The sequence below is a fragment of the Chaetodon auriga genome, chromosome 12, assembly GCF_051107435.1.
Source record: "Chaetodon auriga isolate fChaAug3 chromosome 12, fChaAug3.hap1, whole genome shotgun sequence".
NCBI classification, from domain to species: domain Eukaryota; kingdom Metazoa; phylum Chordata; class Actinopteri; order Chaetodontiformes; family Chaetodontidae; genus Chaetodon; species Chaetodon auriga.
Genome location: NC_135085.1, coordinates 12508097 through 12525659, shown reverse-complemented (window position 1 = coordinate 12525659; position 17563 = coordinate 12508097). Strand labels below are relative to the sequence as shown.

The 17563-nt window shown below is 41.8% G+C and overlaps 3 protein-coding genes across 14 annotated transcripts in view; 2 read left to right on the top strand and 1 right to left on the bottom strand.

Annotated features, from left to right (window-relative positions):
• The first annotated feature begins 233 nt into the window (after positions 1-233).
• LOC143329681 (mitochondrial adenyl nucleotide antiporter SLC25A24-like) lies at positions 234-6353 on the top strand. The gene is made up of 10 exons (XM_076745691.1): positions 234-892; positions 1260-1386; positions 1538-1625; positions 1756-1867; positions 2932-3090; positions 3190-3342; positions 3456-3563; positions 3731-3898; positions 4117-4267; positions 4519-6353. Exons 1-10 carry the CDS (start codon positions 713-715, stop codon positions 4698-4700), a joined length of 1428 nt encoding a protein of 475 aa, XP_076601806.1. The 5' UTR covers positions 234-712; the 3' UTR covers positions 4701-6353.
• A 657-nt stretch (positions 6354-7010) lies between these two features.
• Positions 7011-12098, top strand: prkab2 (protein kinase, AMP-activated, beta 2 non-catalytic subunit). Of its 4 annotated transcripts, none has more exons than XM_076745672.1 (8): positions 7011-7100; positions 8207-8389; positions 8536-8693; positions 8809-8902; positions 9443-9557; positions 9839-9972; positions 10070-10138; positions 10241-12098. In XM_076745672.1, the coding sequence occupies exons 2-8, from the start codon at positions 8231-8233 to the stop codon at positions 10316-10318; spliced, it is 807 nt and encodes a 268-aa protein (XP_076601787.1). In that variant the 5' UTR covers positions 7011-7100; positions 8207-8230; the 3' UTR covers positions 10319-12098. The 4 variants fall into 4 exon arrangements, with proteins under 4 accessions (XP_076601787.1, XP_076601789.1, XP_076601790.1 ...); XM_076745674.1 differs by having other exon boundaries at positions 7025-7100; positions 8210-8389; XM_076745675.1 differs by lacking the exon at positions 7011-7100 and adding an exon at positions 7240-7309.
• An 860-nt stretch (positions 12099-12958) lies between these two features.
• LOC143329491 (myomegalin) overlaps positions 12959-17563 on the bottom strand; it is a 43071-nt gene continuing 38466 nt past the window's right edge. For 5 of the 9 annotated variants that reach the window (XM_076745411.1, XM_076745403.1, XM_076745404.1 and 2 more), the window contains one exon: positions 12959-16236. In XM_076745411.1, coding sequence (XP_076601526.1) covers positions 16106-16236 — 131 coding nt within the window. In that variant the 3' untranslated portion in view covers positions 12959-16105. The remainder of the gene's footprint in view (positions 16237-17563) is intronic. The other 4 variants (XM_076745409.1, XM_076745405.1, XM_076745406.1 and 1 more) reach the window with 1 other exon arrangement.

Sequence of the window (17563 nt, the reverse complement as noted above, 5' to 3'; positions counted from 1 at the left end):
GAAGTGCCTTAAAAACTGTACTTAAACTCAGAATTTGAGATTAGTAGATTGTTACTTCAACCACTGTGTGTACAGGCCTGAATATATTTTGTGCCACAGTAGTAGAAGATCTATTAAGCATCAGTGAGAAAACCAATTCACAGGTAAAATGAATCAGTCTATGGTTTTCTTGTGTGCGCCACCTTTTGTTTGAGGAAACACCGCCCTCTAGTGTCGCCCAGCGGTGCTGCGCTGTAGGAAGTAATAACGCTATGTATTTCTGTCTGTCCGCTGGTGCGTCCTGTTAGATGAAGAGATTAAATTTCCTTTCCAATCTATTATCACATATCACAGGCAACACGCGTGAACAAACAGATGGACAAGCTCACTATACGAAACAGAACGCAGATTATGCACACGGTTAATCCAGGGATTATTTATTTCCACCGCTTTCCTCTTTCACCATCTTCCCTGCTTTTCCGCAGAAAACATCGGGTGGCGACGCAGCGCGCGTTGCTCCGCCCTCGATTTGCTGCAGTTCCCTCTGAAACGCTCCGGAATACACCTTTGCATGGAGCAGTCTGCAAAATAAAGTAACTGGAAACCCTGTTTTTTCACCGCGAACGCCGAGCTCATATTTGGATTTCCGCAGGTTTTATTATTGATCTTCAATATGGATTAATAATCAGATCCTGACTGCGGGAGGACTCGTCGCTTCCACATTAGCGCTACGATGTATCAGATGTTACGGACGTTTTTACTACCAAATGCTCGGTGCTGGGATGCCGACAGTGAGAGGTCATACCAGGCCCTGTTCGAGAGGCTTGATACCAATAAAGATGGGAAGGTGGACGTCGCTGAATTGCGAGCGGGCCTCAAGGCGATGGGCATATTCCGCCAGGGTGCTGCACAGGTACAACATCAGGGGCCAGGGTCCTGTATAGACAGGAGTCTCAGGGCTTGGCCTGCGTGGCCAGAAATTCCTCAGTTGTATGACTGTTGCTGGCTGTGTGAGTGTGTATTGTTCATGTTATGGTGACATATATCTGTTTGCACAGTCACCTCATGTGCACTGTCCTTATGGGGACAAAAAGCCATCTTTAAAGTGTAAGGGGAAGACTTGGGTTAAGTCTCCAGCATATGAATGTAAATCAATGTAATGTAATTGGAAGTGATGGAAACATGACTGTGTGTGTGTGTGTGAGAGAGAGAGAGACAGACTCACCTAGATACTACAGGAGCAGGCAAAGGACACACTGCATTTTATCTCCTCTCTGCAGAAAATTGTGTCGTCTGGTGACCAAAACAAAGATGGGAGTCTCGACTTCAACGAGTTCTCCAAATATCTGAAAGGACACGAGAAGAAGCTGTGGCTGACATTCAAGAGTCTGGACAGAAACAACGACGGTAAGAAATGAGGGAAGCCACTCAGTGTGAAAGTACTTGGCACGAGCGTCCCCTCATAATGACACATACCAGCATGATTGTTTACAAAACCACCTATCCGCTGTTTATACCGCAGCATGTTTTAGTAATTGAGTTTTCTGTTTTGTGTCAGGGCGTATTGATGCCTCAGAGATCCAGCAGTCCCTTGCAGAGCTGGGCATGGACATCAGCAAAGAGAATGCACTGAAAATATTACAGAGGTATGCAATGCATTTACAGTGTTGCTAGAAACATTGGCTTTGTCTGGGTCATGGTGATCCTTATTACAATGTGATGCAACATAAAAAAGTCAGTAGTTCATAGGTTAAATGTTTCTGTGCGTTTCCTTAGTATGGACATTGATGGGACCATGATGGTGGACTGGAACGAGTGGAGAGAACACTTTCTGTTCCACCCAGCCCAGAACCTGGAGGAGATCATACGCTACTGGAAACACTCCTCGGTACGGGACATGTGCACACAAACAAATGTAGACAAATACAAATAGGACAGCAGTGGGATAAATCACGTGTCTTCTCGTCCTCTTGGGTTGGATATTATGGATTTTCTCTGCAGTCCATATTTTGGCAGCAGCTCTGAAAGACTAGACTGTCCAACATAATTAGGTCACGGCAATTACTCTGTTTCCCTCAACTTGCTCCTCCAACTCTTCTTGGTGCAAATAAAGACGTCGCTGATGAGATATTTGCTCACTCATGAGCAAACAGTGCCTCTCCTCTTTATCTAAATGCTCCAAAATCTTCACTGCACTGCACATTTTTGGTGTCTTAGATAACAAAATGAGACAGAACTGCGTGCTGACACCAGAAATGTTTCACAGTAGTGACAGCAAGACACACAACTAAGTGAATGACCCCTCGTGTTTCCCTGCAGAGTTGCATTAAATTGCTGCGGCACCATGTTTGGCACTATCAGACAGCTTTATGCTTTTGGAAAAACACTGGACATGTTTATCTGTAACAGCTAAAGCATGCAAGACGAGGGTTCAGTCAGCTCAGTGATTATGATTTCACAAGCGCTTCTAGCCAAAGGACAATGAACTCAATCCATTGTTTCACTGTTAGAACAAACAACTACAGCAGGTTTTAGCCTTTTTTTTTGCACCACTTTCACCAAATATACAGTGAACAGAAGCAATGCTGTGCTGCTCATGTTCTCGCTTCCTTGAACCCTTCCGTTCAAGGTTTTGTAAATGTTGCCGTCTCTTCAGCGTACAGCTGGTAATTTGGCAAGATTGAATAAAGTGTTGTTGCATCACTGTGAAAATTGACTCAAAAAGGAGAAGTGCTTGTGACATGCGCCTTCCTGAGAAAGATACATGCTCAAGGGCAAAATAAATCTGATATGAAACATGTTGCTGTATTTATTATGGCCATAAACTCACATACAACAAAGTATGTGTGTTTATAGCTCTGGCAAGAGCAATTACGCCCACAGACGTCTCTTCTATTTGACCTGTGTCCACACATAAAATGATTTGAGTAAATGTGTGCATGTCACCACTAGGTGCTGGACATTGGTGACAGTCTCGCCATCCCAGATGAGTTCACAGAGGAAGAAAAGAGCTCTGGCGGCTGGTGGAAGCAGCTTGTCGCAGGTGCAGTGGCGGGGGCCGTCTCTCGCACCGGTACGGCCCCTCTGGATAGAATGAAAGTCTTCATGCAGGTAAAATATATGGAATGAAAAGTATTTTCCCTTGCGAGATCGGTTAAGAAACAGATGTGTGTGAAACTGTCCTGCAAACCTTGTGTATTTCTACTGCAGGTTCATTCTTCTAAGACCAATCCTATAAGCCTGATAGGCGGCTTCAAGCAGATGCTCACAGAGGGAGGTCTAACTTCACTGTGGAGGGGGAATGGGATCAATGTTTTAAAGATTGCACCTGAGACGGCTATCAAATTCATGGCATATGAACAAGTAAGCTCTAAACTGCACCTTTTATATGCTTGTTGGTATTCATCACAGTTTTATAACTTCACACATATTTGGAATACATATTCATGTTCTTGCCACTTGTGTTTTGTCTGTAGTACAAGAAGTTGTTATCGTCAGAGGGCAAAAAGATTGAGGTACACAAGAGGTTTATGGCTGGCTCTCTGGCTGGAGCCACAGCGCAGACAGCCATCTACCCAATGGAGGTAGGACAAGTGTTGTATCACTGTTTCATCATAGCATCTCATTCATGGCATACCTTAAAATAAAATGAAGCCAGCTCCTGAAAGTTTCTTCCACATCTTCAAAACACAACACGAATCAGAAGAATCTGTTGGTCCGTTGAGACTTTTTTTTACTTTCTCCCTTTAAGGTATTGAAAACTCGACTGACCCTGAGGAAAACTGGCCAGTATTCAGGAATGTTTGACTGTGCCAAGAAGATCCTGAGGAAAGAGGGTGTAAAGGCCTTCTACAAGGGCTACGTTCCAAACTTAGTGGGCATCATTCCCTACGCTGGGATAGACCTTGCTGTTTATGAAGTATGTACACTTTGGAATGTATCCAGCCCATTTGGTGATATGTCACCACACAGTGCACTTTGTTACATGAACTCATTTATATGCACGATAAAACAGTTCGTCTTGAATTGCAGGGATACATTCAGCTTAACAGAGGGATTAGTTTTTGTGCTATATGCTGATGTACAGTAGTTCAGTCTCCAGCCTCTTGTCCAATCCCCTGTCACCCTGTGTCTCAGAGTCTGAAGAACGCCTGGTTATCGTACCACCCCAAAGACTCAGCTAACCCTGGAGTTCTGGTGTTGGTGGCCTGTGGGACCATCTCCAGTTCCTGCGGCCAGCTGGCTAGCTATCCTCTTGCACTTGTACGCACACGGATGCAAGCAAAAGGTAAAGTCTGACATTTGTAACAGTGATGACAAAACTTGCATGGCATGTAATTTACACAGGAAACAATATCTTTCATGACAGGCAAGATGTTTATGTGGTGACAAAGCTCTGTCAGGGTAGACACTATTTTCTGTAAACATACACTTTCTAGACATGTTTGGAGCTGCAACTGTTGCCTAGTAAAGCCGCCATTAACTTACAGTACGAGAATAAAAACCATGCTCTCATGCCATCTTCCCTCTTCCCTCCAGCGTCTCTTGATGTGTCAGACCAGCCTTCCATGAGTAGTCTGATGAAGAACATTGTGGCCAAAGATGGCTTTTTCGGACTCTACCGCGGCATCCTGCCAAACTTCATGAAAGTCATTCCTGCTGTCAGCATCAGCTACGTGGTTTACGAGTACATGAAGACTGGCTTAGGAATCTCCAAATGATGCTGCAAGCCAATGACAAAAGAAGAGTTACAAACTTGAAAATGCCTGAAATAACTCCCAAGAAAGCAGACAGGCATCCGACATACAGGTCATGACTTTCACCAGCTGGTTCAGGAGTTCAGTGGCTGGAAAACTGTATGTATCCCACTGTGACTGTCTGCCAGTAGATAAAGCATTTATCAGTTGTGGTGAGCATGCTTTAATTCTTATCCTTTAATTCTTAATTTACACACTGTCCCAAACAAGGCTTGACACTAAGACAGTACATGAATACAAAGATAGAAAATATAATACTTAATGGGTTGTTAAAATTATCCTACTGTCATTGTTTTACAACTGTGATCAAGCCAAAATGGATGGTAGCTCAGTGGGACATGCTCTTGTGTTTTTTTGGTAACAAAGGAAATATTTTCTGTGGAGAAAGGTGGAGCTGATAATGAAGAACTAACGGTCTCATTTCAACCAGAATGACGAAAAGTGACACTGAGCCAGTTTAAATGCTTAAGTCCACACCCCTTAGAGGTAATGTAACACTGTTTAAAGTTGTAAACACCTTCCCCAGAGTGACATCAGCTCCAGCCAGCAGCTGACAGCTAAAAATAACTGGCCCTGAAAAATCAATAACTTGTTAACACTGGAATACTGCGTGCATGAAGACACGCGCATCTTGTGCAATGTGAAAATCACTAATTCCACATTCTGTGTGTTATTTGATAATCATTTACATGTGCCTTACAGCCACTCGATGTGAACTTTCTGACATCAGCAGATGTGTTTTTTACTATATCTATATATATATATATATATATATATATACATACTGTATTTATGTACTGTATATATATCTTTTTTCAGTTATGGTTATTTATGGGTGTTGATGATGGTTACTACATGGTAACACTTTTAAGAAAACAGTAATAACTCATGATTGGACTGAAATACTGTTATTATTGACATGTTTTTTTGTCTTGTGTCACTTAATTTCAGCACATTAAGAGGTCCACCCCCATAACACACACATTACACACACACCAACAACAGCATCCTGTGATATTTAACATTTTGTTCCTTGTTTTTCCACGTAGCCCAGTGACGGGAAATCTTTATCTTCCATGTAAGATGACAGCCTTTTGTCTTTATTCAAAGTTGCATGAATGTGGATTTTAAGAAACTAAAACTGGCCTGGATTTAACGGTCGCTAACCTCAACATGTGGAAACTTCATATAGAAGTTTAAAATGGTCTTTGTAGGAAGGCTTACTGGAGAACAATGGTGCAATGGTGTCATGCCCAGAGAGGAATAACTGGTTTGAAGATCATTGAGAGGTGTTAACAGCTCCACCTAGTGGTTAATAAAGACAACACACGGACATGTTTCCACGCAAAACTGAATTGTGGTGTATTGGTGTGTGTCAGTAGAATACAAGTTAATCAGATCATAATAGTATTTAGAATAAGGTTTCTTTTTCCTTAATCATATCAGTTGAGGGTTATTAGACCTTTTAGTGTAATTCTACAATCTAGGTCAACGAAATGGATCCTGTAAAAAAGACCATAGAGATGCTGTGACCAAAAAAAAAACAAAAAAACAAAAAAAAAAAACCACATTGATTAGCAGAATTAAGAACAAACAATAAAATTATTCTGGCACCGTGATTTGGTTTGCTGGTTTTGGTAGAGAGGATTTTGGTCTATCTCAAGTTCTCACAATTATGAATGAATTTCCTTTCATTCATACTGCACAGGGGTCTAGAAATGCATGGAAATCCTTTCAAGATAAAACAATAATGTTGATGCTTATATCAGGACCCTCCCTGTAGCAAACCTGGGCTAACTGATACAGCTGGTAAAGACTGCAGTGTCATACTACCTGTGCTCTGATCAGAGGATCACTGTGCTCTGTGCTCCAAGATGTCTGGATGTCTGGAGCACAGTGATCCTCACTGGTAAGGCCCGCCTGTGAATGTCTAACAGTCGTGGTCTTCCTTAAACAGGGCCTCAAAACATTACCTGCAAAATTAATCATTTCCAAATTAAGATTAGCATTGTTTACTTAATACTAAGTTTAACTAGACTAATCAACACAGAGCACCACTTGATATCCCGAAGGACACGCATGAACACACTTGTTCTGCGAGCTTGAATGTAATCTAAATAGTCAGTATCGGGTTTCCATTGAGTAAAGAACATATTACAATGTCACTGTATCGCTACTGCATATGTGAACAGGCTCCCTTTCCTGTGGCGCAAATGTTTACTCTGTTGGCAGAGTTTTCGCGGTAATCCCGCACCCTTTTGTGCAACTACTTTTGTCCAAGCTGCACGCCGTAGTTGGGGCACCATCAAGCTGCAGTGCTGTTGTTAGAAAAAGGTGACCAGACAAAAACATCCGCCGGTATCGGTGAGTTTTGTCCGTTCTGTCGTTACTTCTCGGTGAAGTCTTCGTCGCGTTTTATCAGTCGACACCGACGTCGTAAATAAGACGAACTGCTTGCTAGTTGCGAGAAAGTGACAGCTAGCAGCTAGCTAACTGCAAGCAGCAGCTAAAGTTAAAAATATTCCGCTGTCGAATGATCCGCGGTGGGCACAGCTGCCAGCGAGGAGGCTTTGGTAGGTTACAGCTAGCAAGTTAAATGGACTTACCGCTTTAAATTTTTTGGCACAATTGCATTAATTGTGTAGCTAGTTTGTGAAGTTAAAACTTGTTGCTCGTTAAGTAGTTAGCTAGTGGGCGTTAACGTTAGCGCTGTTTTGTCTGACAGGATGATTGTATTAACCTTAAACTGTGCTTGTAACCACAGTCTAATCTGTTGTAGCAGGTCCAGGTTGACATCTATCTCAGGAGACAGGACTGCTACAGTTACTTGCTGGTATCTGAGGTCGTCGAGCCCACCGATAAGCCTTTTAGCCTGTCTGAGAAGCCGTTTAGCATTATGGCAGAGCCAGACTGTGGATCTTCATGGGTGTATTTAATGTGTCTAGAGACACATACACATTGCAAGTGTGAAGATGGTGTTTGCTATTTCAAATACACCACATCTCATATATCTTTGTAACTCTTCTGTTATTATTGGCTGCCCCCAGTTTGTGCCTCACCTGTAAACACTACATTGTCATGATAATACATCAGTAGCACAAACTGGGGAATGGGTATGATTTTTATTCACGCCAATTAGTATCTGACACGTTGAGATCTTATTTGTTATGTGTTATCAATAGGTTTTGCATTGGTGCCGTTAGTCTTACATGACAGGTAACAAATACATGACAAAACCTCTTGGGGCTCTTATCAAGGTTAATTAATGAGTTTGTTCACGTTGTGGTTGCACCATATCTCCACTGCAGACCTTATAATGAGACATGAAATTAACACCATCCATCAAATTGTTCAGGATTGATTCTGCAAAGTATGTTTTTAGTTTTCAGTTGACTAGATTATAATAAAATGAGAGTTCTTGACTGTATGTTTTGAATGCAGTCATATAAGAGGTGGTCTTTCCTCTCCAGTAGCACCATAGATAGTGAGGCATTATGGGGAATACAAGCGACAGGGTGTCTGGAGATCGCCATGGAGCCAAGGCCCATCGCTCAGACAGCAGCGGCAGTCACAAAGACCACGAACCCAGCAGCAAGATGGTGGACAGCACAGATGACCCCAACATCTTCAACACCCATGGGCCAGAGTCCAAGGTGCTGCTGAAACATACAGACACAGAAATATAGATTATTGATAAGCATCGTGTGTGTGGTGCAGGAATAGCTTTCATATTTCTTTGCCCTTTATTAGATGAGGTTTTTTAATATCTCATAATTGAGATATTACCTTTTGCTTTTAGGCATTGGGAGAGAAAGAATTCACCCCAGATCTGGATGATCTGGTGAAAACTGGTCCTCAGGCTCGACCCACAGTCATCCGCTGGGCCGGAGGGGGGAAGGAGGTCTACATAGCTGGGTCCTTTAATAACTGGAGCACGAAGATACCACTGAATAAGAGGTACGCGGCATTGTTGCTCCAATGCAAATGATTTTAGCTTATACATTTTAGCTCCAACAGTTGGAGTTTTAAGCCCAGTATTGCACTAATACTATTTGTTTTCCTGTCTCCAAAGCCATAATGACTTTGTAGCCATCCTCGACCTGCCAGAGGGAGAGCACCAGTACAAGTTTTTCGTAGATGGGCAGTGGGTCCATGATGCGTCAGAGGTACACAGTGGCATTTTTGGTTATTGTCAATTCAATGTTACCAGTAAACCTGGTCACTATGTTGTTTCACCACTGAATGAAGTGAAATGTAGGAAACAGACATTTGCATTTTATATGTTCTCTTGAATCTGGCTTCTGAAAGTTTTTCCTGAATTTCAAACAGCTCATTTAGTCCAAGATCTATGAGGCTATAAACATGGAAGGATTGGAACCTCCAAGGAAATAAAGGCATTTTAAAAGCTCTCATAAGGAAATTGACATTAAAATATCATCCATTACAAACCCTAAGGTGCTGACTGATACTGTCAGCATTACTATTGTTGTGGAGTTTGGTCTGCAAATCCACAGAGAGCCATACAAACATTGCTGTCTGCTGTTTGAAAGTCTTCAGCTGCTCCCGATAATTGTGTAAATGCAACTGCACTCACAGCATTGTCCTCAAAGCCCTCTGTAAAAACCCAGGGAAATGTATGCTGACTGTTGTAAATAATAATTATAAAAATGCTTCCTCATTACCTCTCTGTAATCTCTCTTTTGCAGCCAGTTGTGACCAGCCAGCTCGGCACCATCAACAACTTGATCCAGGTGAAGAAGTCAGACTTCGAGGTGTTTGATGCCCTGCAGGTTGACTCCCTGGAGTGCTCAGACACATCAGGTCAGCCTATGTCCACTATGTCCTTGTGGTTTTTTATACATATACATTTTTTCTTGACAGACGCAGCAGTTTGTTACATCTCATTTCAGACAGACATGAATAGTGTGGAACTGTATTGTAAAAATCACGGTTGAAGGGTCCAGATTCACATATTGTTACACAGTCATTCTTATGTTAGTTTTCATGGATAATTTTAGTCACAGATAGGCCAGGAGTTATCAACTCATGTACAGTAAACATTGATAAAACCTAACAAAGGTATTGTGCTTGCATGTTTGCAGATCTGTCCAGCTCCCCTCCTGGTCCATATGGACAGGAGCAGTACATCTTCAGACCTGAAGAGCATTTCAAAGCCCCACCTATACTCCCTCCTCACCTCCTTCAAGTCATTCTCAACAAGGACACCAATGTATCTGTCAGTATCTCGTCCATCTTTCCTCTTGGCTCACATCCTCACACCTTGATTTGATTGCTCTCGATGACCATTTTCTCTGTGGGTTTCCTCTCAACAGTGTGACCCCGCCCTGCTGCCTGAGCCCAACCACGTCATGCTAAACCATCTTTACGCTCTCTCGATAAAGGTAGACTCACTGGAAACATTTGAAATACTTCTCATGCATTCCCAGATGTTACTGGCACCACATTAAATATCATGTCATCATGTTGTGTTTCTGTCCGTGTAGGATGGAGTGATGGTGCTGAGTGCGACTCACAGATACAAGAAGAAATATGTCACGTCTCTGCTCTACAAGCCTATCTAAACCTCAACTTGGGTGCTCCACAGTGCTTTTAGAGAGCAGCATGTTTGTATTCTGCTGTTTTATTTTGTTTTAAATCATCACGTTTAGCCAAATCTTGCACTGAAACAAGTTTACAGGCGAGCGAAAGGCCAGTGGCTGTGACTGTGGCTTGGTTTTTCAAAGGTTGCACTTCTGTCTACATAGGGCTCTGAACAAAAGTAGCGAAGTGTGTGTGTGGAGGGTGTCAGAGGGAGATGAGAACCACACTGTGGCTTTTACCTGCGACATCTACAGTCAGATAAGAGACTGACTAACTCACTGTGTGCATTTGAGTGTTTGCTGCACCTTGTCAATATATGCATGTCCGTGTGTAAAGCTAGATTTCTTTTCAAGGGCGTTCTCTTAAAGTGACGGCTTTTTGAAGTGTTATTGATGTAGATCAACAGTTTGATTTTAAAACGTCGTCATATCCTTCTTGAAGGGGTTGAATTGAGTTTCGAACTAATTGACTGTATAACATTGCTGGCAAGTGCAGGCAGAATAACAGAATGACTTAATCTGCTCAAAGTCAGGTCCAGGTGCTGAAGACTTGGCATTGCTTCAACATGAAGTGCAATAACCTGCTGTAAAGAGAACTGAATATTAACACGGCATGGACTCACAAACAGGAGGCAGCAGGATTATGTTGAAATTCTCACAGTTTAGCCATCATTCAGTGGAATCTGCAGCATGAACTAAACTACCAACAAGTGCAAGATTTCAGGTTTGTTAATGTGATGGTCACAATGGATCGAGTGCTGGTATGCTTCAACAGAAAAGGCCCGTTTTCCAGATGGAGAATGGTGGTCGGAGGTCAACGTTTAGTTCTGCTGTTGCCTTTGTTTTACTTTTAGCACTTTAGCATCCTGTGAGCAGGAGTGTTGATATAAGCTTTAAACTATGCAGCACACAACTCTTGTACTGTAGCTTCTCTGGATTATAGAGCCCAATTTTTGCTTTTTTTTAAAGATATGATGTACTTGCAGTGCTTTCTCTGTGTGTGCATCTGTATTAAGTTCTATTTATCAAATAGGAATGTACTGTATGTATTTGTTATATGTATAATCGTACACAGAGGTGTGTACACCCAAACAGCTTCGACTTGCTGCTCTGCATGTATTGAATGTCTGCAACTTGTGAGGATATGGCACATTTAGTGTGCTACACATTTGGAAGCAGACACACACCGACACACAGACGCACACACCTCAAGATGTGGTCAGAGGCACATTTTCAGATGGATTTACGGGGTTATGATGAGGACACACAGTTGCCATGAATTTAAAAGTTGTACAAAGTTTGCTCACGTGTGTGCTTTCCAGTATAACCATTTAAGATAATCTGTATTGTAAGTAATGTGGCTTTGAAAGTTTTGTCACTTGTAAGTTGTGCTGTTTAAATGTGCACTTACGGTACAGTGTATACCCACGGTTGATACACTCTACAGGCTTTTTAAAGGGGCTTTCATTAATCCTGTTGATGTTCAACTAGACACTCTGAAAGTATTTTTTGTGAATGTCAAGCCTAGCCATGAAGTTTTTGTCCAAAGAGTTTTTAAGACTTACAGATACGATAAGGGAGTATGGACATGGACAGAGCCATGGACGCCACGTGGTGTCTTGAGGCTTAAACCAAAACTTGAATTTTACAACCGTTTCATGAATGTTTTAAAATGCTTTGCAGAACCAGTGGGATGATTTCATTGTACAAGGGTTTACTTGTTTGCAAATAAAGACGGGACATGCTGGTCCTAATTCCTGTCTTTCTGTCTGTTATTTCTTTCTGGTGTCTGCATTTTCTTAATGCAAGTGTTTATTCGAGTTCACTTTGGTGTATTAAAGGTCCAGTATGTAGAATTTAGTGGCATCTAGTGGTGAGGTTGCATATGGCAGCTGAACACCCCTTGTTTCACCCTCCCCCATAGAGGCTGTGACAAATGTGAAAGGTGTTCTCCAGAACCAGAGTTTGCTTTGTCTACTTTGGGTTACTATACAAACATGGTGGTGCACCATTGCGGACTCCATGAAGAGGACCTGCTCACTTTGTACATGTAAAGAGCTCATTCTAAGGTAACGAAAGCAGTTTCGAGGTGAAAACATAACATTTCTGCCAATAGATCCTCCTAAATCATATGCACAGGACCTTTAAACCCTTGAACATTTGTGTTTTTTCTGATGTTGGTATGTTTTGTTGGCTCTGGAACTGCACAAGATTGTTTTTTAATAGCTGGAGCGACAAATTAAATAAAACTTCACATTTTCGTGTGTAACTAGCTAATATTCTCTATTCTGGGCTGACGACACAGTTATGATCTCTATGCATCATTCCTATCCCTCTCATCAATTGATAGTGAAAAAACATAATTGGGTTTTTAAAGAGTTATTCAGCCTCACTGCAATGATGTCACCGTGTACTCCTGGGTTTGGCAGTGCATAGTGACATCACTGGTGGGTGTGGCCAGAGGTGCAACAGCTTGGTGTCCAGTTACTCTTTAACAGCCAATGTATAGACTTTTATCTACAACCAACAGCACAGACTGAAGCTACACATCCATAACTCCATACACAACAAGCAAGCAAACAAACAACCAAAACAGAATTCAACAAAAGAGTAACCCACACCAACTTTTTCAGTGTTTTATTCATTCCTTCCCAAAAGCTTTCATTGATAGTACTTTTGCCAACACAGCACACTGTTAACTGTCATCAGAGACAGGATCTGTATGAGTCCTGTATCGGCTTTCTAGTTCATTATGCACAGACTCAGAGAAAAAGCTGCTTTCCAATCACATAAAAGTTGTACCAATCAAATAGCGCTATATACATACGCAACTCAGGACTAGCAATACACTGTTTCAAACTGCTGTTTGATTCCCTTCTTAATAACAAATAGCAAAAAGGCTTTGTTTACGCTCTAACAAGGTGCTTTGTTGATACGTTTCACAATCTTTCCAGTCATTGGCTTTTTTATAGTAGACAAATCTTCAAAACTTTTCCCTTAAACCAAAAGGAAATATCAAACTTTTTTTTTCTTTTACCTCTATTGAAATACTTGGCAACTTCTGTCTTTTTCTGAAGATTCGAGCGCAAACAAAACCTAATTTGGCAGATCTCAGGTTGACAAGGCGCTAGTTCAAGGCCATTTCTACCACCGAGAGCAGACCGAAGAAGCTCTCGAGCTAATTTTAAAGGCAAGCGAAGCAACATTATTCAGAGCTTTGTTACAGGTGAACAATACTGTGATCAGTGACTTAGATATCATGAAGGCATAGTTTGTGATTTCTTATCGGACACAGCCTATGTGACTAATTGATTCAAAGTGACACAATCCTCTAACATACACTGCATATAAATCATACATTGCAGGAAGTGAATGTTGCAAACGTACTCGTAATACAATGATGTTTAACATCAAAATAAAAGATATAAAGCTATTGCACAGCTACCCAGAAAATCAACTTTGCAAAAAGCAAATGTTGGATGTTTTTCTCACACACACACACACACACACACACACACACACACACACACACACACACACACACACACACACACACACACCGTTGACTTATGTCACTTTTGGGGTACATTACACAGACTTGCATTCATTTCCTGGGGACTTACCCTAACCATAACCACTACTAACTTAATCCTAATCTTGCCCTAACCCTAATCTTAACCACTAATCAAAAAAATGAGCTTTTCCCAATTAAGGACATGGCTTTTGTCTACAATTGGACAAGCTGTCCCGAGTTAACTGGTCTTTGGACTGAAATGTTTCTCCAAAAAGTAGGCTAAATCAGAAACACAGGCACACATACGCTCGTGCACACATTCAAACAAAAGTTCACACAAAAGAAAAGCAGGTTATTTACAGCATAAAATGGCAAATGTACAGCAAGAAAACACTTCAAACTAAATGTGAAGTTGAACTGTTACAAGTGAATGAATAAAAGAACAATGATCCCACCAGTAGCCTGCCAAAGTTTGCATTGTCTATAAGAACTTGATAACCTATGTTTGCCATTGCCATGGGAATGCTAAGAGGGCCTGAACCCAGAGAAATAACATAAAGACAATAGCATACTGTATGGCCTTGTGGGAAAAATCCACTCTGTGAAGTTTTGGTCCATAAAAAGGAGCTCATTTCGATACAAACTGAACTAGCTGTCTAACGGTTACCATCTCTGTGGTTCTGGACGCCCTCTGAAAAAAAGAAGACACCTCGGCATCCCTATGGTCTGTTCAGACCTGGGTTTGTCATTCTCATGGATAAGGCAAGTCAAAGTGACAGTGAAGAGTTCAAAGTTCAAACTTTGGCAAGTATTGGCAATCCCCTGTTCTATATCTTACATTTTACCAGTTTACCAGTTACAATCTCTGTCATGCATCAACACTCTAGAAAAACGTACAATCGTAACACTGATTGTGTCCAAACTTTATCATGAGTGTGACTAATAATCCAGTGTCAAGCAAAGAAATAATAATAACCTGGTGCAGCATGATCACTCAAGAAACAACATCATTATTGCACATGCTCGTATGAGAACTCCTACAGAGGAGCTTGAATACGCGTGTTTAGCCTGGTTCCATTTAAGCACTTGAACCTCTTTTTTTTTTTTTTTTCTAGTGTACATCCCGCTTACAAATCACAACCAACCAGATTGATCGAAGCCTTGAGCATTTAATTGACCATAATCCCCTCCATTGGACTTATTTAATACTTCAAATTCAGATGCCAAATAAGCACCGTTAGGACCTAAAAGAGGAGGCTTGTGACTAAAATGGAACCTTTCTCTGGCTTTTGTTCTGCTATTCATTACCCGTGGCTGATGGCTGACGCACCATTCATAAGCTTCCTCCACAAATACAGATACAGCTAGTACACGACTACTTATCAGTGATAACCTATTTCCTCTACATTCCTCCACTGTGTGTAGTGATACATTGTGGGTGTCACTGTTCTTTGCATTGCATTTGCAAAAAAATCTCGTTAATAAAAGCGCCACGAGAAGTACACTTGCATTTCTGTGGCAGTCAAAGTTGAGGATGTCTTGTCTTTGAGTGAGCCGTTTCTGACCACACATATGGATATATATGTGTGTACGTGTGTGCAGAATTCCTCTCACAAGCCACGATTAAACATGCATGAACATTTACTCCGTCCACAGGCTCTCAGGAGAGGATGCTCTCAGATACAGAGCTGGGTTTGTATTATAGAAACTTTCTATTTGCAAGTTAAGTTCTCTCAAGTTTCCGATTGATTTTTCTAAATTTGGAACAATTATCCCGAAAGTTTCTGTGATACAACCCCTGAAACCAAAATGCTTTTATGAAAACAAACTCCTGGTCTGAGTGTCTACGAGCATCTTCAACCAGCTCCATCAGTAGGACGCACATCACTGAAACCACCAGAGGCACATTTCAAACTCTTTCTTCTGTCACACACACACACGACAAGGCAAACTCCTGACTGTATCACTCAAAGACAGTAGAGCATGTGCTGGGAGGGGGGAGAGAGTGACAGAAAATTGGCGAGGGGGTAAAGGGAGTTTGGTAAGGCTCAAGGTGCAGATTATACTGTGCACATATTGCCTGGAGGAGGGAAGGATGGAAGCACTCTCAAGGCTGGACGGAGGTAAAGGCAGAGGTCGGGTGGGACAGGAAAGGCTGGTGTGGAGGGCTGGGAGGAGGGTAGGGGGTGGTGGGTCTTGGCTGTTTGAGCATAGAGGTCAGAGGTGGTGGCGTTGAGGCTGGTTCTTTAAAAAGTCTAAAGCAGGCATTGGCTGCTGCGCTTCCTCGCTGCTGGACGTTGATTGGCTGCAGCTCCGGAAGCACCGCTGGTCTTCAGGAAACTGTGATCAGCAGGCCGCCCTCTGGCAGCACCTCCTGGGTCCTCAGCTGGATTTACAAACAAAAGGAGAGAGGGAAACAGAAGATGGAAATTATTATTCAACAATCCTTATACAGGCTAATAAAAGCTCGCAATGTGAAATGCTAAAGGAATAATCGAACATGTTGCATTTGACTTTCTTAGTAGATGAGATTGATACCACTCTCATGTCTGTATGGTAAATATGAAGCAAAAGCTACGAGACAATTAGCTTAGCATAAAGACTGGAAATAGGATGCAACAGCTAGCTTGAACCTTTGTAAGGGTACGACCTATCAGCACCTCTAATACTCACCTTGTTACGGATTAAATCTCGTGTTGTGGGGGAGTTTGGTGTCTGATTATTTCTTTCTCGGGTGCAGTAATTCAAATCTCTGCTCATTAGTGAGCTTTAGAGGTGCAGTTAGGTAGATTTTTTTTTACCTTCTAACAGAGCCAGGCTAGCTGTTTCCCCCTTTTTCTAGTCTTTGTGCTAAGCTATGCTAACTGGCTCCTGATTGTAGCTTCATATTTAGCATACAGACATGGGAGAGGTATCAACCTTCTCATCGTAGTCTAAGTATGAAACAGAATAAGTGTATTTCCCAACATGTCAAACTATTCCTTTAAAAACACCTCAGCAAGAGGTTGTTTGCTTTGTGTAATGTTAGTTGTAGTAAAACTCCCAAAATACGACTGCTTGCAGATGAAAAGCTGAGCGAGTGATTAGAGAATAAGCAATGATGTCATTCAAATCCTTCATCCCACACACACACACACATATGTTGTTTTTTGTCTGTGTGCTGAGTGTCTAGTGGTGTGAATGGATCTAGGTATTTATGACACCACTGTATCCTAACACTGAAGGGCAGCAGTAACGCTTTATTTGAAGCTGTCACACATGTTTTTGTGTATACATGCCTAAGCTATACTGTGACGACATACACACAGAATGGAAGCTATGCAGCGTGCAGTTATTTTGGCGCTAACTGTGTGGGGGTTTGAAGCTATAAATAGACTCAACCGTAATATAGGGGACATGTAGAAGTAAACAACACTTTAGTGCAGTGATAGCTTAGTAGATGGGTGTGTATGCAATTAGGTGTCAGTGTTGCGGGTTCAGAAACACACTCTCGGCTTTTTAAAGCCCCTATTCATCCTTAAAAAAACAGTTATTTACAATAGCTGAGTAGTTGTAGAGGGATTTTAAGATCACGCACCAAATACACAGATGCTGGTCATGGCAGTAAACAAGGTGACCACACACATGGCTCCTTTCGACCTCATTTAATCACTTCATTGAGAAAGCCTAGGAGTGGTATGATGAAGTCATACATGGAGCTGTGAGTGTGGTCA